The sequence below is a fragment of the Carcharodon carcharias genome, chromosome 2 (assembly GCF_017639515.1).
Source record: "Carcharodon carcharias isolate sCarCar2 chromosome 2, sCarCar2.pri, whole genome shotgun sequence".
Lineage (NCBI taxonomy): Eukaryota > Metazoa > Chordata > Chondrichthyes > Lamniformes > Lamnidae > Carcharodon > Carcharodon carcharias.
In genome coordinates this window covers 199,894,621-199,919,226 of record NC_054468.1, presented here as the reverse complement: position 1 = coordinate 199,919,226, position 24,606 = coordinate 199,894,621, and the positions used below count along the sequence as shown (strand labels likewise).

At 41.9% G+C, this 24,606-nt stretch overlaps 1 protein-coding gene across 3 annotated transcripts in view; it reads left to right on the top strand.

Annotated features, from left to right (window-relative positions):
* thada (THADA armadillo repeat containing) overlaps positions 1–24,606 on the top strand; it is a 423,367-nt gene that overhangs the window by 188,110 nt on the left and 210,651 nt on the right. For all 3 annotated transcript variants that reach the window (XM_041182915.1, XM_041182914.1, XM_041182913.1), the window contains one exon: positions 19,676–19,844. In XM_041182915.1, the coding sequence (XP_041038849.1) occupies positions 19,676–19,844 (169 nt within the window). The remainder of the gene's footprint in view (positions 1–19,675; positions 19,845–24,606) is intronic.

Here is a 24,606-nt window from a genome sequence, read left to right as displayed (position 1 = left end):
CTGTTCTCATTGGAGAATTTTGAATAGAGATTTGATGTGTTCAAAATCATGAGAAGTCTAGACAGAGTAGATAGGAAGAAACTGTGCCTATTGGTGGATGGGTTGAGGACCAGAGGTTACGATTTAACATAATTGGCAAAAGGTACAGCAATATGAGAAAAAGCTTTTTTATGCAGCAAGTGTGCACTGTGGCTGGGGCAGATTCAGTTGTGGCTTTCAAAAGGGAATTGAATAATTAACTGAAGATAGAAAAAATCGCAGGGTTATGGGGATAAGGCTGGTGGGTGGGTGTTAGTTGGTGATAGGACTAGCTAAGTAGCTCTTACAGAGAGCCAGCATAAAGTTGACAGGTCAAATGACCTTCTGTGCTGTAACTATTCTATGGTTTAGTTATTGAGTTACGAAACCATGGAGAGGCTTAAACACAAGAATGAGAATTTTACCCTTAAAATTTGGGCCCAGCAGCCAAGAAGGGGAGGGGTGATGGCGAAACTGGATTTGGTGCTCATTAGGATAGAAACAACAGTTTTAATTGATCTTAAAATTACAGGAGGTAAAGTACACTGGCCAGGAACACATTGAAGAAATTGTGCTTAGAAGTGTTGAAGTCTTGGATAAAGGTTTCAGTGGCAGATGGGATGATGTAGGGATGGCTGTGGATAATGTTGTAAGGTGGGATGTATGCACTCTTTTTGATGGGAAGGATATGAGGTCAGAAGCTTAGCTCAGGATTGACCAGAATGATGAGCTTGCAAACAATCTGGTTCACTCTGATGCAGTGTGAGGGAATGGAAGGGCTAATGGAAGGGTATGGATTTTTTGTCAACTGCTGAAAACAGGATTGTTCGGATCTTGCCAATTCTTATCTGGGGGAAATTGTGACTCGTTCACGACAGGATGTTGCTCAAGCGTTCTGACAGCAAAAAGATAAAGAGGGTTTTGAGAAAGACATAGTATAAAGGGAATGCCCATTTTCTCTGAATGAAGCTCTCTTGCCCTTTCAACGTCGAGAGCTCACCGACCATCCTTAATTGGTCTGGAAGAGTGGATTTCTGATCCGTTGTTAAAAAAAATTTAAACTGTAGTTTCAGCTTTAAGAAGTTCCTGAAATTCAAGATGGCATCACTTTGTCTGAAGACAAAGGGCAGAATTTTCCGATCCAGCTGGCAACAGGCTTGAAAGGTGGCATGCATAGAAAATATGGCAGGACCCATTCCACGATGGTGTGAAGGCAGGTGTCAATCTTCTGCTGAGTCCACTGACGGTGGGCCACATTTCCCCCATCGGTCAACAGGGAGCTAATTGTAATGCATTAGCATATAATTAAAAGGCCATCCTGCCAGGCTTTTAGTACCCTGCCGTATTGTTTGTCCACGTCGATGGGAAAGCATGTCGACGTGTTTCACAACAGTACGCAAGCGACGTGCACTTGGCCTTCACTTCAGGGGAACTGAGGTGAGTGAGCAGCAGCATTCTCCACAGCTCGCCCGTTGTTTACAGGACTCGGGCGCAGGGGGGCGGGGTAAACTGATGCCTGGCCTCGGAGGCAGCTGTTGAGGGGCAGAGGTGTCCGGGCAAGTGCTGGCCTCGGAGACGACTGCTGATTGAGGGGTGGGAGTCAAGTGCTGCTCTGGTGTTGCATCCTGTGCACAGGTAATCAGGGTGGGGGGCAGGGTAAGCGAGGGAAATGGCCATGCATTAGGGATCCCTGATACCTGACCATGCCTCAGCAACTAAGACAGATCAGGTGCAGCCACAATAATATGATTGGGGTCAGGCTTCTAGCCTGCCCACCCATGCAAACAGCATAAAGGCACCAGAGGGCCATCAAGCACTCCATACCTTACCCCAGCCCGCCATCCAGCCCAGCATAGACTTCGAGTCCGCCACTACTTTATTGGACCACGGAGCAGTTGGACTGCACACGTTATACAATCTCCTTGCCAATGCTGGCCATGTAGCAGTCATTTCTGGAGGTGCTCACAGCCCTTTGCAATCTCAGCATCCTAGTTTGGACCATTGTCCCCTGTGTCTCAGGTTGACAGGGCAGCCATGCAGCACACTCATCTCTGGCCATCCGAGAGGTGACCAGCACTCTCTAGGAAGCATTAAGGGGCAGTGACACAGGGCCAGGAAAGGTGCTAAGTACAGCCATGATAACCACATCTCTCTCTCTTTCATGCTGCGGGAGGACTACATCAGGATCATGGATCCTGGTGACCTAGCTGTATGCCTGATGGCCTACAGAGACTGTAGATGGCAGAGGAGAGAGTGACTGAGACACCTGGCCGCGCAAAGGCAGGAGCAGCAACCGCATGAAGATGGGGCAGCAGTGGCTCCCACACACACTGCCCAAGAGCAACAGTGAGCCATGGCTGGTCGGTGCCTAGCAACACCCAGAGCCTATAGACGCCACCTGCTATTCTTGCAGATGACTGAGAACCAGTGTCACCAACGACTGCACGTGTATAGGGACCTGGTGACTCACGTCTGCCACTTACTTCAGGACTTGGCGCCAAAGGGACATGGAAGGCATCCACTGCCAACAGTTGTGAAAGTGACCACGGCACTCAATTTCTATGCCAATGGCTCCTGTCAGGGCTCCACAGGTGACCTTTGTGGGATTTCACAATCCACCACCCACAAATGCATCCATGAGGTCACGGATACCATTTTCTCCATGGCACACAACTTTGTGCATTTCGCTGGGGACTGGGACAGCCAGGATGCAAGGGCCATTGGATTCGCCCTGATCTCGGGATTTCCACAGGTGCAGGGTGCGATTGACTGCGCTCATGTGGTGCTCAGGTCTCCATTGTTATGCTCAGTGGACTTCATCAGCCACAAAGGCTTCCAATCACTGAACACCAGAAACGTATCCTGCAGGTGTGCGCACAGTTTCCAGGGAGTGTGCACGACGCCTATGTCCTGAGTCGCTTGCAGATCCCTGCCATCTTCCAGGGTCCACAGAGGCTGCAGGGCTAGCTCCTTGGGGACAAGGGCAGAGGCCATGGCTGATGACAGCCATGCGGCCGGCCTCAGACTGCAGCAGAATGACGCTATAATGAGGCTCATGCAGCAGCTCTCAACTTGGCGGAGCAGACCATTGGGATGCTGAAGATGCGGTTCTGGTGCCTTGACCGACCTGGTTCAGCCCTCAATACTGTCTGCAGAGGGTGTCACGCATCGTTGCCCTCTGCTGCGCTCTTTACAACCTGGCGCTGCAACAGGGTGAGGAGCTGGCTGAGGAGGGGATGGAGGAGCAACATGTCTCCTCCGATGAGGAGGACGCCAATAGTGATGAGGGTGAGGGGGTCCTTGGTGGTGATGACAACGGGGATGAGGCTCTTGCACTGGCTAGATGAGGCAGACGCACTCAGGAGGCCCTCATAGCTGTCAGATTTGTGGAGGATGATGACAACATGCAGTGAGGTGTTCCCATAGATCCTCACGTCGCAGTTGTGAACATTTGACTCCAGTCTGCCTTATCACAGCGCCAATACCCTCCGTGAGAATGCTCCTGTCATGGAGATGCAGTGGAGGCCCTAATTGTCACTCGATCCCAGAAGTACGTTGATAATATGCAATGAGGACACTCCATAGATCTTCACATAGCCTCTGAGAATGTCTGAGTCCTGTCTGGCTGAGGGCAGCTCGCTTGTGCTCCATGATTAGGGCCACCTCAGAGACGCAGCCATGAAACTTTACACGTATCTGATGCTGTGTCCACCTTCAGCCCCCCAGCCCTTCAGGAGCTGGTGCACAGCAGCACTGGTCACAGATGCTGGTGTGATGGGGGCCAGCCCCACCTTAAAGGTGCTGAGAGCACACAAGAGAGAATGTGAGAACTCTGTGGCATCTGCCCACTACATTCTGGCAGCAGTGACCAGCACTGCCAAGGTGCAGTCATCAGTAATGTTTCCAGGGAGTGTGAGGCTGGACCAGCACTGTAGTCTGAAGGCCCTGGACTGAGACACTTGCCTTTTATCTTGTGCCGAAAGGTTTCACATCTGAGTGACAAGAACACTGCTCATCAGAACAAGGAACCACAGGCAGGGTGACATTCTTAGGAGTTTATTGACAATAGTGAACAATGTATACAAGTGATCCACGCCCATGGCCAAGCTGTGCAACTACTTTTACCTAATTTTCCTATTGCCGCTATGTCTTGTTGCTCCCCGGACTCCTACAGCAGAGGTGGAGGCAGCCTGCTGACTGTGATGCCCTGTCTGTGATGACTTTGGTGGGCGTCTTCTGGAGGACCGAGACTTGGAGGGCCCCAGCCTGCTTTCGGGGTCCTGATGTGTGGCAGTGGCACCCTCCTTGGACTGTGAAGCTGGATCTGCTGAGGTCGCAGGAAGAGGGGAGTCAGAAGGGCTGGTCACTTCCCGGGTCACCTGGGTGGATGGCCCCAGAGCGTACACCTGCTGATCCTCCTCCCAATGGATGCCAGGCTGACCCCGTGAAGGGGTAGCTGGAGTGTGATCGATTTGCCCAGCACCCCTCTCGAGTACACACTGTTGGAGCCCAGCAATGGCATCAGCGATGGAGTTAAGCCCACGCAGCAGTACAGGAGTGACCTCCTGGACCAAGGTCTCCATGGCAGCCATCATCCTGCCAGCGTTGACCTCAGTGCATTGTAATGCAGGCGCTATCACCTCAGCCTGAAGATGGACAAACTCCTCCATCATGCCTTGCAATCCGAGGAGTGCAGCGGACATCCCTTCCTGTTTTCCCTAGCTCATCTTTGCAGCTCCAGCAACCGTGACATAACCAAGTCCAGAGTCTCGTCATCTGACTCAGACTCGGCCACATTCAGGCCTCCAGCTGTCCTCCAAATGCTGGGGACCTGGGAAGTCCCTGCCTCTGCCTGCTGTGGATCAGCAAGTGTGATGTGCTCACCAGATTGTGATCCCGAGGCTACTGTAAAGCTAGGTCCCACCAAGGTGTGTGTGTCTGCGCTGGTGGAGGTTGTGGGTGAGTGCTGTGATGGGACTTAAAGGAGGGTGCCTTCAGATTCCTCTTCGGAGGTTGCTTCGGAGCTTGATTGGAGGCCCTTTTAAAGATGGCGGCTGCCGTGATTCAACAGCAGGGTGATGGCGAACAGGCGAATGATAGTCCACCCACCATGGAAAAGGCGTGTTTCACAGGAGTGAATATATAATGAGGTGGGCTCAGAAAGATACAGTGTGAAAACCCGCCATTTTCATTGGTGGGTAGGACTCCGTTTTACCCACCTGCTACCGTACTTTGTGCAATTCTGGGAAAATTCCATCCAAAGCGTTTACCTGTGCTTGCGGGCTTTGGTGCGCTCCTGCTGCAAAGGCGCTGAGCTTTGAAAAAATTTTAAACAATGGCTGCTTGGACTGCCTATCTGCAGATTTCTCAATTTCAGCGCTGTGCTCTAGTGTCGCAAAAGCATCAAATCCTGGCCTTTGCTGTCCTTTAAAGCTGATTCTTTAGTCGCAATTCTTTTGAATTAATTTTTTTTCCCTTTTTGAAGCAAGCTCAGATGCCAAGTGTTCATGCGCTGACTTGAGAATCTGTTTTCTGTAATGGAGTTTTTAAATGACAATTTCTGACCACTGAACTATTTTAAAGTTTCTCAAGACTTGAATGTATTTTTGAATGTAAAAGTTTTAGCTCAGCCCTGCTAGGCCTGCTGTCTCTGCACTCTGGGAATTGAAGCTGGACTTCCTACAGTGAGGAATTTTAACTTTCTGCCTTCAGTTTCCAAGCCTTTTTTTGGAGCTTTTCCTTGGCGATTTTCCATGTGTGGCTGCTTTTCGAGCTTTCAAGTCAGAATGCTTCATCTAAGTTTTCTTTCGTCTTGCAGGACTTTAGTTTTTCTATGCTATTTTTGTGAGCTTTTGGGTTTTTCCATTCACTGCCGCCATGTTGTATGGTGTGGGATACCTATTGGTAGGTCTTAATGAAATCTTTGTAGTCTTAAGTAGGTTAACTATCTATTAAAGTCAAGAACTATGTTCGTATATACAATAAAGGGTTCAAACGAGGAAGTGTGTCCATGCTTGCTTGTGCACATAGCTCTGACTGCACTAGACTGAGCCCCTAGTTGTGGGTCATAATGTTCTCTTATATCACTCCGTGGGAAGTACTGTACTCAGTCCCATGTTAACCCTATATGTGCCTGACCCTTGTACTGCACTTACCTAATAAAATACTTGTAGCCTGTTCCTTCATTTTAATTGATGCAATCCTGTCCATTTTCACTTCTGGTTGGTTCAATGTAATATAGCAGCAATTAATGGAACATGACAAACAAGTATGTCACTTAAACTTTCAAGAAATGTGTATTATGTCAAATATTTTAATATGTTATTTGTTGTGTGGATAGTTATAGCTGTTAAGCTGTACAGTTTTTAAAATTTCTGTTCAAACAATACTGAATGGTGGACAAACTTCGATAAAATTAAAACCATCTCATAGTGGCAAGTAAGCACGTTGGTCAACAAAACCAGAAGTGTCTCAGGCCTGTAAAGTAAAGAGAGAATAAATATTAAAATGTGAAGGATTTTAAGTAACTGCCTAGACATCTATTTCATTGAAATTGTTATATTACATGTTTCCTAATATATGTAATCATCATGATGTAGTATTGAACCAAATGTCAAATATTATGCATCGTCTTGTGCTTCTCAAAATGGTTGAATCATTTGAAAGTACACTATGTAAATGCTCAACAATTTCTTAACCTTCAAAGGTGTTTGTACTTTTCAAGTGATTATAATAAAGTGTTAACTGAAGAAATGTGTAAAATACATCCTAGTTCATTGAGCATTTTCCGTTACTTTTACATTTTATGCAATGACCTTCTCAAGCATTAGTATAAACTTGAAAAAATAAATAATTGTAAGAATAATTTGTCATGCATGTGCATTGATTAAAGTGCTTGGGTAGAACAAATCTACCATTTTGCAGAGGAACTGTTCAGAATAGTCTGTTTACTAATAAATAACAGTAATGTGGGTAAAGTTTTGCTTTGCTTTTCTGTCTTTGGTTGGTTGGCTGGAATGTGCTGAGCCTTAGATTGTTCCACTTCAGTAAAAGTGGAATTTTCCATCAAGTGGGAGTTAGAATTTGAATTAGACTGTGATGAAACATGTTGCATAACCTTATTGAGTTAGCCTCTCAAGGATAGACTCCATCCCTCAGTAATGCATGTTTTCACCTCATTTTGTGTATTTATTTTTTTTAATTAAGTTGAGCTGTTTTGCTTACGAAAAGACATGGTTTTATCTGAAGCTTAGACAGTAAAAGTGATGACTAATGTGCACTGAGCTTCTAATCTTAAGATGTCTTTAAAATGTTAAAACACTTGCCCCCCACCCCCATCCCACCTTTCAAAAACATTCTTGGCTCATTGTCATCTATTATTACAAGAATCACTATCCAAATTGAGTACAGCATTGTAGGGGCAGTCATGTGTGTGGTACAGTAAGTAAACATATGCTGTAAGTAATAATTCAAAATGATTTGCTAATGTTGTCTGCAGAGAACAACGCGATGCTCTGTGTTCCCTACAAAAAATAATACTGCAAATATCCTGTGCACATCTGTGGCATTAAACGTTATTGAGAAGTAATTCAACTCAATTTCTTTCACTTGCTTTATCGTTGCAATAGAATTATAATATGAAAATTCTACATGGTTGAACCACCAACTATAGTGGTTGCTAAACTTAATAGGTATTCTTGACAGCGAGATAACAGTTGTGATCCTATTTATCATGAATCATTAACTGGGCTTGATCATGTTTTTCTTTGGAAGATAGCATGGGATCTTTCTAAATTGGGAGATTTCTCCCCAACTATGTGCTCAAATCTTCCTGGGTCATGAGTCCACTGTGGATGAACTGCTCCCATGCTTCAACTAATACTATTTTCACCAGCTGTAAGAAAGTACATAAGAGTAACCTGATGGTGAGCTATGTTTTGCACTCAGTAGCTCTCTACAGCGATGTATCTGAAGTTAGCAACTCTGTGACGGAGCATAGGCAATGCCACCGCATCATCGAGGTTCACTGGACTACAGCAACACCATTTCAAACATGTTAGATTTTGGAAGAATTTGTTCAATTGAATAGTTTCATATTTCTGTAATTAGATCATGTGTAGTAAAGTTAGCCTGTTGGCAGATCACAGAAAAATCAGCACTGTAGCCTCTCTGGTTCTTGTCTTGAAGGATGATATTGAAAACTGAAGACAGCCTCCTTATTGTAATCTAAGTAACCTTATTGCACCAGTGTAGAGGCCAAAGTGATTAAAACGATTGAAATTATGCCCAATCAACAGCATGTCTCTTTGAAGAATGATTAACTCTTTCAGTGGCTACTGTTTTTTAAAAAAGTACGCATACAATGCACCTTAGAAGTCTTTTTTAAAAAATAAAATCATTGCTTCATTCTGCTCGGTCTGTTTTCTTTGAGCAAATGGATTTTGTCTGCCTTTTGCCTAACAGGGTTGCTGATGTGCATCACTTCAAAACTGAAAGAAAATCTGTGACTAGAAAATATTAAAATTGATCTCTCTTTAGATTAAAAGTATGTTGAAAACAGCATCAGCTTTCTTTATACAACACTTTCAGTTTAGAATACCTGCGTGCATCTTCACTAAGGAATGGTTTTAGTTTACAGACATTTCTTCAAAATACAACAGCTTTTGTTAATGAAGTAATAAATAAAGTATAATTGTTCCCATGTTTTCTTTACTTCTCTCTCGCTCTTCTCTAACCATCACCCCCCAGCCCCTCAGCATTGCCTTGGACAACATACTAAATAAGTATTCTGATTTCTCCAGATGCAACATACTAAATTATTCTTACGTAATGATGTATGAAATGAGTAGATCTGGCTGAAGCATTCAGGGCTCTGAATACATTTCCATCGACACCCACATGTTCTTTGTTGTTCTTGTAAAATGATATGACATGATAGAAAAATGGAATGATCCTTCAGTGAAATTTTATCAGAAAGCATGTTTTCTTGGTCCAGATGCAGAATGCCAGTATCACTTTGGACTGAGATACAGTGATGGTTTCAAAACAAATGAGGTGATAGTTAAATGTTGTGTTAATCCAGTAACCCAATACTCTGGGAGAAATAATGGCAAATCCTTATTTCATCTCAAACATTTTCTAGCAAGCCAAAATGCATTTATTATTACCAATTGCATTTTCAAAAATGTAATCTTTTTACTTAGATTGATACAGAGAAAATGGGAAAGGTTCACGTATCTCTCTATTCTCATTGGAATAATCCTGGTATTCATCCAGCTCCCCCACACTACATGTTGGAATCTGCTGAGTAAAACATTTGTTTTTTCACCTGCTTTCAATAACTGTAATAACTGGTTTTCATTTCTGTGCCCCAGGCTAAAAACCAACCTTTTAACATCAGTCAACAGGGCATCTAGTATTCTAAAACTTCATGTCACTCAGCACTTTTGCAGTAGTGATTCAACTTGCATTATTAGAATGGGTCATACTAATGAATCCAAAAACATATTTCTTCTTGTGTATGCATTCTGCATGAGACAAAAAAAAAATCAAGAATGAAAAAATTGTCATCTAAACATAACAAGTGATACCATTGAATTTTTTTAGAATGTGCAACACTTCAAAGTTAAAAATCCGGCAGGATTTTTACTTTGTCAGGCAGGTGTGGCCTGGGAGTGGACAAGAAAGCAAATGCTACCCGCAATCGGGCCCCAACCGCGATTTCACGCTGGCTGGCCAATTAACGGCCAGCCAGCATGAATTGCACACTGTGTTTCTCAACACTGCTGGGGTGGGATGGGAGGAGGGTGAGCGTGGAGGTTTACACATGTGCATGGGTGCATGCACTGAAAGCTCCCTGAAGGCACAGAGCTGCCTTAGGGAGCTGAAGATTTATAACATTACAAATAAAGATTTTAAAAATAAGGTAAACATGTGTCCTCATGTGACTCTGTCATGTTATAAATGAAATTTAAACATTTTTATTTTATTTTTAATTAACATCAGAAACCTCATCTGGCCCATGGATGAGATTTCCTCAAAAATCCAAAGGCCTCTTGGCCTTTTTGCCTGCCCGCCAACTAAATGGTGTTCCATCGCACACCTGACCTGTGCCTTGTATGTAGTGGAAAGGCTTTGGGGAGTCAACAGGTGAGTTACTCGTCACATGATTCCTAGCCTCTGACCTGCTCTTTTGGCTACAGGATTCATATGGCTAGTACAGCTCAATTTCTGGTCAATAGTAACCCCCAGGATATTGATAGTGGGGGATTCAGTGATGGTAATGCCATTGAATGTTATTGGGCAGTGGTTACATTCTCTCTTTTGGTGATGGTCGTTGCCTGGCACTTGTGTGGCACGAATGTTACTTGCCACTTGTTAGCTCAAGCCTGCATATTGTCCAGTTCTTGCTGCATTTGGACATGGACTGCTTCAGTATGTGAGGAGTTGTAAATAGTGCTGAACATTGTGCAATCATCAGCAAACATCCCCTCTTCTGATGTTATGATGAAAGGAAGGTCATTGGTGAAGCAGCTGAAGATGGTTGGGCCTAGGACACTACCCTGAGGAACTCCTGCAGTGATGTCCTGGAGCTGAGATGACTGACCTCCAACAACTACAAGCATTTTACTTTGTGTTAAGTATGACTCCAATCAGTTGAGAGTTTTCCCCGGATTCCCATTGACTCCAGTTTTCTGCCAGGGCTCCCTGATGCTGCACTCTGTCAAATTCTGCCTTGATGTCAAGGCCAGTCACTCTCAACTCACCAATTCAGCTCTGTTGTGCGTGTTTGAGCCAAGGCAATAATGAGGTCAGCAGCTGAGTGTCCCTGGGAGGACCCAAATTGAGTGTCAGAAGGTTATTGCAAAGCTAGTGCCGCTTGATAGCACTGTTGATGACCCCTTCCATCACTTTATTGATGATGGAGAGTCGACTGATGGGGTGGCAATTGGCTGGGTTGGATTTGTCTTGCTTTTTGTGGATAGGACGTACCTGGGCAATTTTCCACATTGCCGGGTAGATGCCAGTGTTGTAGCTGTATTGGAACAGCTTGGCTAGGGGTGCGGCAAGTTCTGGAGCACAAGCTTTCAGTATTATTGCTGGAATGTTGTCAGGGCCCGTAGCCTTTGCAGAGTCCAGTGGTCTTCAGTTGTTTCTTGGTGTTACATAGAGTGAATCGAATTGGCTGAAGACTGGCATCTATGATGCTGGGGACTGCGGAGGAGGCAAAGATTCATCATGCACTCGGCAGTTCATCCATTCCTTCATTTCAGATCCTTGCATACCTCTTCCCATTTGAACCACAAATTTGTCCTGCTTTCCCTCTTGCTTAGCTGTTACACATCAAAATTATGTTCCTTTTTATGTTTCAGTAATTCTGAGCAGTTACATTGGACTTTTAAGTTTTTTGTTATTCTTTCGTGGGATGTGGGGCATCACTGGCTGTGCCAGCATTTATTGCACAACACTAATTACCCTTGAGAAGGTGGTGGTGAACTGCCTTCTTGAACTGCTGCAGGCCATGTGGTGTAGGTCCACCCACAGTGCTGTTAGGGAGGGAGTTCCAGGGTTTTGACCTAGCATTAGTGAAGAAATGGCAATGTAGTTCCACGATTGCACAGGAAGGGAGAGATTACAAAGATTATAGTAGTGTAGTTCGTACCTTTGTAATGTATCCAAATATAATTTTATTAAATTTTGAAATTAGAGCAGATTAAAATTATGATAAATTTCAGAGCAGGTTTTTAATTTTTTTTTTAGGTGTGCTACCTGAATCCAAGTTGGCAGATATGTAGAGAGAAACAATACTGGGGTCAACCTCACCAGAGTGGTAGACACTAAAATTTACTTGTTCAAATGTGGAGTCTGATTCTTCCAGATTTTAATTGTTGTTGGAGATTTTTTAAAAATGATTTATTTTTCTTTCTATCTCTTTTTACCTCTTAATCTCACCTTTCCCTTTCTATTTTGCTAATTGTGCAGAATTTTGCATTGAACTATATAATCTAACCTACACTCCCTGGTTAGGCACTGTGTGGCTCAATAAGAATCCTTGAGTCTATTTGATTGAAGAGGCGCATTGTTGCTTGTCTTGTTCAAACAGGTCCCAGATTCTCTGTAGAGGATGTTGTGCTGTATCAGACTCCTATAATACTCCTGAAAAGTCTGTGGCAGCTATGAGTACAATGAGCAGTGAGTACTGTCCATTTACTGCTGAGTGCAAATTCCGGGCCTTTGCCTCACAATATGCTTCATTACAAAAGAGCAGATGAATTTTACTTAAGTCACTTTGAAATGTCTGCAACTAAATTTCATGGACGTGCAGTGACTATTAGGTAGGCAGACACTTCTGTTCCAGAAGGAAATCCTTCTTGTTCATGAAGGTAGTTTGCCTTGTTTTCTTCACAGAAAAACTATATGTCATTCACCTTTTATGAAGATGGCTGAGTTTTCCAAAATTTAACTACTGTACTTTTCATGGTCAATTATTGGTTTCCATGTAAAACGATAGTTCTTTTCCAGGGTATTATCAAATAGTAACACTCTGATAACTTAAGCAACATTTTTTTGACTTCTAAATTGAACTTTTGTCCTTTGAATTTGTGATAACAAATACAACGCTTTAATTTTGAAATAACAATTGATGCTGACTTAAAGAGTTACTCACATTGTGCACTAAAATCAGCTACTTGCATCTACTGTGCAAAACGTTTTGCCTAGAATAAACTTAAGATTTTGATTCTAGACCAATCTTTGTAATCATTCTAGCGTAAAAGCTTCCCACTCTACCTCATTTGAGCATTACCTATTATAGATTGCTGAATGGCACACCTCTAGTGTGGCCTGTAGGGCTACATAGAGATACCAGTGCTAATAATATATTTGGGTGTGAATAGTTTGATGTCAGCTTGTTGGAATTAGGTCATTGTAAAATGAAATTGGGATAGATATGCTGTTGTGTTTGTCCCATTATGAAATTGCTTTGAAACAAACCAACTATGGTATCCAGTGCATCTCAGGAATTTGACATTTGAGTCATCTTGCATCAGTGAAGTTTTCTTCCTGCTGACTAGTTTCAGTATTTGTTATGAACTGCAAATGTTGGGAAATAACTACTGTGTGATAACCTGAATGCAAACACCCATTGATTATTTGCTTTTATAATCCATACACCTTGTAGTGTAGTACTGTGCTGAGGATATCTGGTGGTGTTTTTGTAAGAATACAAATGTGTTTGAATAAGCCCAGGAATGAATACTAGTAGAGTGCTGATAATTCTACTCCATCTGACATTGATACCATGATGCTGTTGCAAACCATAGCTGCTACAAATAAACTGCAGTAAATGCTTTATTGTAGCTTCTCAAACACTAATAAAAATGTTTCAAAAATCTCAATTGCAAGTAACTATTCCGGATGGTCTTGTGGTGTAATGGATAGCATCCTTGCCTCTGAGCCAGAAGCTTCAGGTTCAAGTTCCACTCCAGGACTTGATGACCAAGAAAGGCTTGTTCATAATGCAGCCAAACAGGTTGAGTGTTAACTTGTAAATCCTTTCAACATATGCCAATGGCAGGCGGTAAGAACAGGAGAGATTCCTGGTCAGCCATGTGATGGAAAGAAAATTGGACCCTCTATCATCACTATTCATAGCTAGTGATTATTCATGCATTTGAAAGTGTATGTTGTCACAGCAATTCGGACTCCTTGGTGGTGGTGGGGGTGCTGTTGGTTGGCTTGACAGTCGGTGTGGATCAGATTGGCGCCAACCGCATGAGGTTCGATCCCTGTTCCAGCTGCGGTGGATTTGGGACCTACCTCCTTGGTGGAGGTCGGGGCGCTGTGGGTCGGACCTGCCTTTGGGAAGAGAACTCGAAGAAGTAGTAGTAACTTTATAGTTTTATATTCTATAGCACTGTTACTTTTTGACCATCTGTTACTGTTGGAATGCTGGAAAGAACAAAACTTTAATTTAAATAGCACCCTTAATTTAAATAGTGCCTTTAATAATTCTCTGTCTTAATAGCTTGAGAATTATGTATTTTATGTAAACAATGAATCTGACATGGAAGCTTGCCTTTCACCCTACTCAGTGTGTTGTTTGTGTCTCTTGTGCTAACAATGTTGGAAGTAAAATGATGCTAAGAAATGAGGTTCAGTGAAATGTTTTATAGTACTATTTATAGCTTATACTATTTGATTTCCTTATTTTTACATGGTATTTACAGTGCTGAAACAGGGCAAGGCTATGGAGGAACTTGAAAACAAAGATAATTTTAAATTTGTGGCCATTGGGAGACAAGTTTAGGGTAGGGCAGAAGATGGGAGGCCTGCCAGAAGACCTTTGGTTTAGTCAAGTCTGGAGGTAACAAAGGCAAGGTTGAGGGTTTCAGCTTGAATGAGGGGCAGAACCTGGCAATGTTACAAAGGTGAAAGTAGGCAGTCTTGGTGATGACATGCAGATTATGGCCTTGTCATTCTTACTACCAAAATGTACCATCTTACCCTTAACTATATTGAAATTCGTTTGCTAATTACAGACCTAAATCTACCTCTATTTACCTTGTATTTTGTCACAACTTCGCTGTATTAACTACACCTCCCAATCATCTACAAACTTTGATATTGCCAAATGTTTTGTAATTGATGAACAACAGTCAGCACTGATTCACGTCCCATCTTTTCCCAAGTAAAATGTTTTACTGACTCGTGCAATTGGCGTATAAATATTACTTTGTTCTCAGACTTGTGTGTGATCTTTTCAAAGGATTAGAGGTAAAAGTTATTCCAATAGTTTTGGATGAAGGAATAGTTTGTCCCTAATGTTTTGAATAAAGCTTGGCCATTTCCTTCCAGTGTTAAGTACTTATAAAATATAATTGTTGTGAATTGCAGCTGTTGGAAATTTATTAGGCCAGGAATCATTTGGTTATTAGTTATTTACCTGTTGGTTGCTGTTTATTTTCCCAACCTTCAACTATCATCAAACTAGAAGTTAATAAGCTCAACAGCTGCTGATAGTACTACTCCACACTAGACCTGGGTACCCCATAACATTTTTTTTTACCTGTTTCATGTTTACGAACAGTGAGGTGAGCAATGTTAGATTTTCTCATTTTCAATAATGGAATAAAAAATAGTGCGAGTCAGGAGTAAGGTTTCAATTATTTCTCAGTCTTCCTCATGTTCCCTTCAGGTTTCAACTTTCAGATTGCCTTTTTCGCTCTCTCTCTCTCTCTTCTGCTCTCTCATCTTTATTTCCCTTTTTTTTTAACTTTTTCTCTCCCTGATTTTGTTTATATGCATAGTTGGCTTTGGTCAGTGTGATTTTCTGATTTAACCTATGCATGTAAATTGTAGATAAAAACCTCATTCAATGTTGGTATTACACCAGTTTTATTGTTTTGTTTTCATGCTTAAGACAGCAAAGATATTTTTTCACTTGCATAGCGCTCTGAATCAGCAGCAAGTGCTCCCAGATTGAGTATAATGAGGGTCAGATGCACGGTTAACTCACTCTAAACTTCCCTAGCAACATTTCTTATCTCAGCTTCAGAAGGGAGTGCTCTCAGCCTCAAGCAAAATTAATTTGACATTTTTCATCTCACACATCCTTATTATTCTTCTGAAAGAGGTTATCCATTTTGTACTTAAAAAAAAAAGACCAGTTTTTGCAAAACTAAGCCGAGTTTGACTTCAGTCTGGATGTCTTAAAACCCAAGCTCCAAAGTGGAAAATGTATGTAGCATCCAGTCTTGACCTGCTTTTTAAAAAAAGCAGATATTGGCTTATCACCTGTTGATGTGTGCAGTTTTTTTATTATATTTAACGTAAACAATTGAAAGATAAAAACATTTGTTTTATGTGCAGCTAATTAAACATGTATGATGGACAGTTATAGATACCCAAGAGTGATTACAAGGACAGCACTGAGTAACAGGAAGTGGATCACCACACAGAGCAGGGATTTAGATGTTGTGATATAAACCACGAAAGTCTTGTTTCAATTGAAACTCAAGATTGGAAAACTATCTTGCAATCTTTTGATTTTACTTTGATGGCTGATTCGCTCTTGTTTTGATGGGAAAGCGGAGTAGGAATTGAGGGCAATAGTTGCATATAGGTTCAGGTGAGACCACCTCTGTTTATTGTGTACATCAATGATTTGGATATAGTCCTGAAACGATTTGTGTCAAAATTTGAATGTGATATAAAAGTATGAGGTATAGATATTTGGGATTACTGGAAGCCGACATTATGGCAGCACTTCAGATTAATATGGCAAATGTTTTCTTAAAAAAATTGGAATGATCTATTCTGTCACAAGAAAAATATAATATAAAGGCCGAGAACTAATGACAAACCTATATAAAACTTTAAGATGTCAGTCAGACTACTGTGTACAATATTGGGCTGGACAATAAAGGAAGGATATTGAGGCTTTAGAACTGGTATATGGTAGATACACTAGACTGCTGCCTGGTATGGGGAAATACAAAAAAAGGCTTAAATTATTTTGCTTTTTTGGAACAAAGCATGTTATGGGACAAAATGATAGAAATGTCAAATTGATGAAAGAATTGAATAGAAGCTCATAGACACAAGTTTAAGTATACCAGCTATAACAGAGGGCAGGGAAAACTTCTTCACACAAAGTTGTAAGGCTGCAGAATTCACTTCCTGGGTTGGTGGTTGAGGCAGAAACAATTTCAACATTCAAGCTTAGGTTGGATAGGTGGAAGAAAAAAGAGTGAAGGGGAAACAGGGCACATGAATTTTATTCGACCAATTTTCTCATGTGGAGGGTAAATGACTACATACCCTGGTTGAGCCAAATGACCTGTTTCCATGTTGTGACTTGTATGTGTTTCTGTCTGTGGATGAGAGTTGGAATAGGAAGCAGCAATTAAATGTTTCATAAGACATCACAGAAAGTTCTCTATATTTAATCATTTTAAACTTGATGTTTAATTATTACACTACTAATGCATACTAAAGTGGCTCTGTATGACTTATGCAATCCCAGGATTGTCTGCCTTTATGACATATTTAAAAGAGTCCAAACTAGATTACAACATTCATTAGCAAAGTGGATGTGTAATTGAGGGACCATATTTGGTTGTCTCAAACTTGGCAGTGAATAGATCTGGAGCATGTAGGGGAGAGAAAGGAGGAAGAGAAGGTTGAAGTGGTAAAAATATTAACATTCAAAATTAAACACCAAAAATTGTTTATGTTTGTCAATCATCTAATGTTCAGTCAAGCAACAGTTATCCATGCATATATCTCACTCATATGCTTTGTATTACGGTAAAAAGTAATCACTCGAGCATTTTGGAAAGTGCCCTCCTGCAGAGTGTTTTGGATCAAAAACATTTGGCTGCATTCCCATTTTCCATTATTTACGACTGACTCTTTGGGAAACTGTACACCAGTAAAGGTCGCAGTGCATTTCTAGCCATTCCTGAATACGTAGCTGGTTTTTATTTTAATGCTGAACATTACAGAAGTTATCAGTGAACAAAAATGTAACAACATTTGGAAAGAAGCGCTGGCTAAATGGAAAATATTGTGCTTGTGATATGGGATTTATCCTTAATTAACTGCATCCCCACTGTTCATCCAGCAAAAGGTGTGCCAGTGCATTGTAAATTAGCATTGGTGAACTTGTTAAACCTGCATTTTTTTGTAATAGATACAGACTCAGATATGAAAGTGAATGAATAATTGACAGAATATAATTTGGAGTTACATCAACTTTTTGCTAAAAAATTTGCTGGGTTGTTTTATTATAGTTTTTAATTGACTTTTTGTGTGAACATTCATGCTAATGGATGTTTAGCAGTCTTCATGCTGGGGAGTGAAACAATTTTTATTATTGGGCACCCATTTCCAAGATCGTGTATAGTGTGATGGATTAGAGAATAAAGTTTTCCCTACATTGCACTAATGATATATCTCAGCTCCATGAAACCTCAGAAGATTGCATCTTATACACCACGACCAATACATTTTTTTAAATTGGCAAATAGGTGGCTGCAATTGTTAGCATGAAAACATTTGGTGTTCTTTATCTTCTTTCCTTCCCCTTTGCCCCATGGCATTACTATTGTAGTTTACAATTTTGAACTCCTGCTGCTTGTCAATCAAACCTATTACAAAAGCAAAATCTTGCGTATTCTGGAAACCTGAACTATAAACAGAAAAAGCTGGAAATACCCAGCAGGTCTGGCAGCATTCTTGGGGAGAGAAAAAGAGTTAATGTTTGTTTTGATGAAAATTCATCAACCTGAAATTGTGACTCTGTTTCTCTCTCCAAAGATGCTGCCAGAACTGCTGTGCATCTCCAACATTTTCTGTGTTTACCATCAAAACCGATTTTTTTAACCTCTTCAGTAATGTCTTCAAAAGTTCCCTTTGTGCATTTCATTTATTAGTTCCCTCCCCCCCCAATTTGCAAAGTATATTGGTGCATTTTCTTACATTAATGAATTCAAACTATTATTACCACAATGCTTGTTCCTCTCTCCACCTTGTCCTGAATAACTGTTTGAAAAGGTTTGCCAGTATCTAAAAAGTTAATGCTTACATGTTCTGTAAAGGAGTAAACGAATCATTCAAAATGTTTTGAAACAAAATAATTAATCGTTGAATAAATTGGAACCCTTGTTAAAATTCCCCTGAAAGTGTTTACATTTGTGCAACAAAAGAATGTTAGCTTCATAATAAAACTGTTTACTTTTTATCTTGATTTCAATTTAAGTTGATCTGTTGTACAGTTTATATCTGACAAACTGTGATTGTAACTGTAAAATTAAGTGTAGTTTAAGGCATGTACTGTACATAGTGAATAGTGTGCTTCTGTGCAAAAGGACTGACGCTTTTTTCCTTTTCTCTCCATCACCACACCCTGCTGCCAGACAAAATAGCCCATCTTTCAGGAGTGGTTTATTTTAAGAGCCTGGCCAAGATTTCAAACAAAGGGAAAGGTATCCTAAATAAAAACAGGAAATACTGAAAAAACTCAGCAGGTCTGGCGGCAGATGCAGAGAGAAAAACAGTTAACGTTTTGAGTCTGTATGACACTTCTTCAGAGCTGAAGAGAAGTAGAAATGTGATGGGTTTTATGCTGTTGAAGAGAGGGGGTTGAACAGGTGGAGCAAAATAGAATGTCAGGAATAGATTGGAGCTCAGTAAAGATTAAGTGACAGAGATGATATTTTAAAGACTAAGGCAAACCTTAGTGTGCTCAAAAACAAACCCATACCCTTGGCTTATTTTTATAATCATATAACCAATATTTTTAAGAATCTGTTCTGCATTGCTGCAAAATCAATTAACATTTCTGAGCGTGAATGAAATTGTGTATAGTGACAAGGCAGTCATATTCCCCTAATTACAGAGAGCAAGTTGAAGTAAATTCTAAAAATCACTATTTTAAAAAATCTACACATCTGATGGTAACAAATAAAGCGGTGGGGGGAGGGGGCATTTATGGCAACTTTACCAGCATTTTGTCTTTAGCGTTCAACTGTGTTTGTACCCAAATGGTCACAAGTTTGCCAGACACATCTTGCAATCATCACTACTCAGCCTAAGATGAGGACTAATGCCCATACTTCTCAGTCAAGTCTATAAAACATTCTGTTTCTTGCAGGTGTGGTCACTCGCCTGTGCACCGATCCCGTGAGATGGCAGCTCGAGCCCTAGTTCCTTTTGTTGCAGTGGATCATATACTTCCTATGGCACAGTCCTTGCTGGAAACCTTACCTGCACCCACTGACCTATATATACAACAGAACCAAATCCATGGGACGCTGCTGCAGGTAGAGATCAAACATCAAAACCCGAGAGTCTGAAAGAAGCTTTCATTTATTGGCTAAATTTAAAAATGTGCTCTGGCAACCAAATCTCTTCAAAAGTAATTCAGCTAGACCCACTCCCCTGCCCTTTCCCTGTACCCCTGCAATTTCTTTCTCTTCAGATGCTTATCTAATTCCTTTTTGAAAGCCACATTTGAATCTACCTCCACCATACTCGTTTCTTCAAGAAGCAACCCAAGTGTATAAATTAGAACCATAGAAAAGTTACAGCACCGAAGGAGGCTATTCGTCCCATTTTGTCCATGCCAGCCTGAGGACACTCAGGTGCCCTTTCTAAACCCACCTTCCTGCACCCGGCCCATAGCCCTGCAGCTTATAGCACTTAAGGAACAGATCCAGCTGCTTTTTAAAAGAGTTTAAAGTTTCTGCCTCTACCACCAACTTGGGCAGCGAATTCCAGACACCCTCTGCATAAAAAAAGTTCTTCCTCCTGTCCCCCTACACCTTCTGCCACTTATCTTGAATCTATGTCCCCTGGTTCTAGAATTCTAGAAGGGAAACAATTTTATTCTGTCCACTCTATCTATTCCCCTCATAATTTTGTACACCTCAATCAATTCACCTCTCAGCCTTCTTTGTTCCAGGGAAAATAACCCCAACTCTAATCTCGCCTCATAGCTACACTTTTCTAACTCTGGCAACATTCTTGTAAACCTCCTCTGCACTCTCTCCAGAGCTATTATGTCCTTCCTGTGATGTGGTGACCAGAACTGTACACAATACTCCAGTTGTGGCCTCACCAGTGTTTTATACAATTCCAACATTATATCCTTACTTTTATATTCTATACCTCTGCCAATGAAGGAGAGCATTCCATATGCCTTCTTTACAGCCTTGTCTACTTGAACTGCTGCCTTCATGGACCTGTGTACTTGTACGCCAAGATCTCTCACTTCATCTACCCCTCTTAGTATGTTCCCATTTATTTTGTAATCCCTGTAACTGTTTGACCTCCCTAAATGTATGACCTCACACTTCTCTATGTTAAAATCCATCTGCCACTTTACCGCCCACTCCACCAACCCATCGATATCATTTTGGCTATCCTCTACACTATCCACTACTCGGCCAATCTTTGTGTCATCTGTAAATTTCCCAATTGTGCCCCCCACGTTCATGTCCAAATTGTTAATGTTTAACACACACAGCAAGGGTCCCAACACCGAGCCCTGTGGAACGTCACTTGAGACAACTTTCCATTCGCAAGGGCATCCATCGACCATTGCCCTTTGGTTCTTGTTACAAAGCCAACCTTTTATCCAGTTTGCCACATTACCCTGTATCCCATGGGCTTTTACTTTCCTGACCAGTCTGCCAAGTGGGACCTTGTCAAATGCCTTGCTAAAATCTATGTATACAACATTCACTGCACTACCTTCATCAACCCTTCTTGTCACTTCCTCAAAGAATTTAATCAAATTTGTGAGGCAAGACCTTCCTTTAACAAATCCATGCCAACCATCCCTGACTAGTCCATGCCTTTCCACATGACAGTTAATCCTATCTCTCAGGATTGATTCTACTAATTTGCTCACCACCGATGTAAGACTAACTGGCCTATGATTGTTTGGCATTTCCTTTGACCCCTTTTTAAACAATGGAACTACATTTGCATTTCTCCAGTGCTCCGGTACCTCTCCTGTATCTGGTGAAGATTGGAAAATCATCCTCAGAGCGTCTGCTATCTCCTCCCTGACTTCCTTCAGCAGCCTCGGAAACAATCCATCTGGCCCTGGTGACTTATCAACCTTCAAGGATTTCAACCCTTCGAGTACTTCCTCTCTCTTTATGAGACTATCCCATCCAATACCTCACAGTGTTCCTCCTGGCCTGCTATGTCTACATTCTCCCATTCCTTTGTAAACACGGAGACAAAATATTCATTCAAAACCCTTCCCACAGCCTCTGCATCTACACACAAGTTTCCATCTTCATCTCTGATAGGTCCAACTTTTTCCTTAACTAACCTTTTAGCATGAATGTATTGGTAAAATATCTTTGGGTTATCTTTAACTTTATTTGCTAATTTTTTTTCATGCCCTCTCTTTGATTTCCTTGTTTCCTTTTTTACTTTGTCCCTGCACTTCCTACATTCGTCTAGGCTATCTGCAGTGCTTAGTTCTTTGTGCCTATCGTACGCTTTCTTTTTCTGTTTGATCTTCCCCTGTATTCTTCTAGACAACAGGAAGGTCTAGATTTGGCAGTACCACTTTTTTTTTAAAAATAAAGAACTGCAGATGCTGGAAATCCAAAACAAAAACAGAATTACCTGGAAAAACTCCACAGGTCTGGCAGCATTGGAGAAGAAAAGACTTGATGTTTCGAGTCCTCATGACCCTTCAACAGAACTAGGTGAATCCAAGGAGATAGGTGAAATATAAGCTGGTTTAAGGTGGGGGGGCGGGGGTGGTGGTGGTGGTGGTTAGGTGGGGGGAGAGAAGTGTGGGGGGGTGGTGGTTGGGTGGGGGGAGAGAAGTGTGGGGGGGTGGCGTTGGGTGGGGGGACAGAAGTGGAGGGGGGGTTGTGGTTGTAGGGACAAGCAAGCAGTGATGGGAGCAGATAATCAAAAGATGTCACAAACAAAAGAAAACAGAGGTTTTGAATTTGGTGATATTATCTAAATGAATGTGCTAATTAAGAATGGATGGTAGGGCACTCAAGGTACAGCTCTAGTGGGGGTGGGGGGGCATAAAAGATTTAAAAATAATGGAAATAGGTGGGAAAAGAAAATTTATATAAATTATTGGAAAAAACAAAAGGAAGGGGGAAGAAACAGAAAGGGGGTGGGGATGGAGGAGGGAGTTCAAGATCTAAAGTTGTTGAATTCAATATTCAGTCTGGAAGGCTGTAAAGTGCCTAGTCGGACGATGAGGTGCTGTTCCTCCAGTTTGCGTTGGGCTTCATTGGAACAATGCAGCAAGCCAAGGACAGACATGTGGGCAAGAGAGCAGGGTGGAATGTTAAAATGGCAAGCGACAAGGAGGTTTGGGTCATTCTTGCGGACAGACCGCAGGTGTTCTGCAAAGCGGTCGCCCACAGAGATGTTTGGAGAGGCCAAACGTAAATCTTCTATGCCCCCCATCTCCACTAGAGCTGTACCTTGAGTGCCCTACCATCCATTCTTAATTAGCACATTCGTTTAGATAATATCACCAACTTCAACACCTTGTGTTCTTTTGTCTGTGACATCTTTTGATTATCTGCTCCTATCACTGCTTGCTTGTCCCTACAACCACACCCTCCCCTCCACTTCTCCACCCCCACCCCCACCGCCCCCCGCCCCCACCTTAAACCAGCTTATATTTCACCCATCTCCTTGGATTCACCTAGTTCTGTTGAAGGGTCATGAGGACTCGAAACGTCAACTCTTTTCTTCTCCACCGATGCTGCTAGACTTGCTGAGTTTTTCCAGGCCATTCTTTTTTTTGTCGGGGACATGTCTACTTTGTACAATTAGGATCTCGTTTTTAGTGCTTCCCACTGGTTTTCCACTGTTTTATCTTCCAGCAGTGCCTTCCAGTCCACCTCAGCCAAGTCCCTTCGCATTTCTGCAAAATTTGCCTTCCCCCAGTTCAAGACTTTTACTCCTGCCTTATCTCTGTCCTTTTCCATGGTAATGCTAAATCTAACTGAATTGATCACTGTCCTTGATATGGTCACCAACTGTCACTTCACCCACTTGCCTTTCTTTGTTTCCCAAAACTAGGTCTAGAATTGCATCTCCTTTCGTTGGGTTTGTCACTAATTGGTTGAAAAATTTCTCCTGGACGCACTGCATGAAATTTTCTCCCTCAGTGCCCCTTACGTTGTTTGAATCCCAGTTGATATTAGGATAGTTGAAGTCTTCTACTATTATTGTCCTCTTGTGCCTACAAGCAGAAATTTGCCTACATATTTGTTCTTCTATCTCCCTTTCATTATTTGGGGGTCTGTAGTACACTCCCAGTAGTGTGACTGCCCCTTTTTTATTTCAAAGCTCAATCCATAAAGCCTCGTTTGTTGACCCATTTAGTATATCATCCCTTCTCACAACTGGAATTGATTCTTTAACCATTAGTGCTACTCCACCTCCTTTTTTAATCTCCTACTCTATTCTGTCTGAAGACTATAACCAGGGATATTTAGCTGCCAGTTTTGTCCCTCCTTTAGCCAGGTCTCAGTTATAGCAATGATATCCTGCTGCCATGTGTCTACCTGTGCCCTTAACTCATCTACCTTGTTTGTAATACTCCTTGCATTGAAGCATAAACAGTTTAACCTCATCAATTTCCCTTGCTGGACACTTTTTAAACTTTGCTTCCCCTGTAACTCCATGTCTATCACAACGTCCCTAGCTAATGTTCTACCTCCATTTGATCTGACCTATCTGATCCTGCTCCTGGAATCCCACCCCCTGCCACACTAGTTTAAATACTCCCCAACAGAACTAGCAAAAGCCCCTGCAAGGATACTGGTCCCAGCTCTGCCTGGCTGCAGCCCGTCTTGCTTGAACAGGTCCCACCTTCCCCAGAACCGGTCCCAGTGCCTCAAGAATCTGAATCCCTCCTGGCTACACCATCTCTCCAGCCACGTGTTCATTTGGTCTATCCTCTTATTCCTGCTCTCGCTAGCACGTGGAACTGGGAGTAATCCTGAGATTACTACATTTGAGGTCCTGCATTTTAATTTATCTCCTAACTCCCTGTACTGAGCTTGCAGGTCCTTA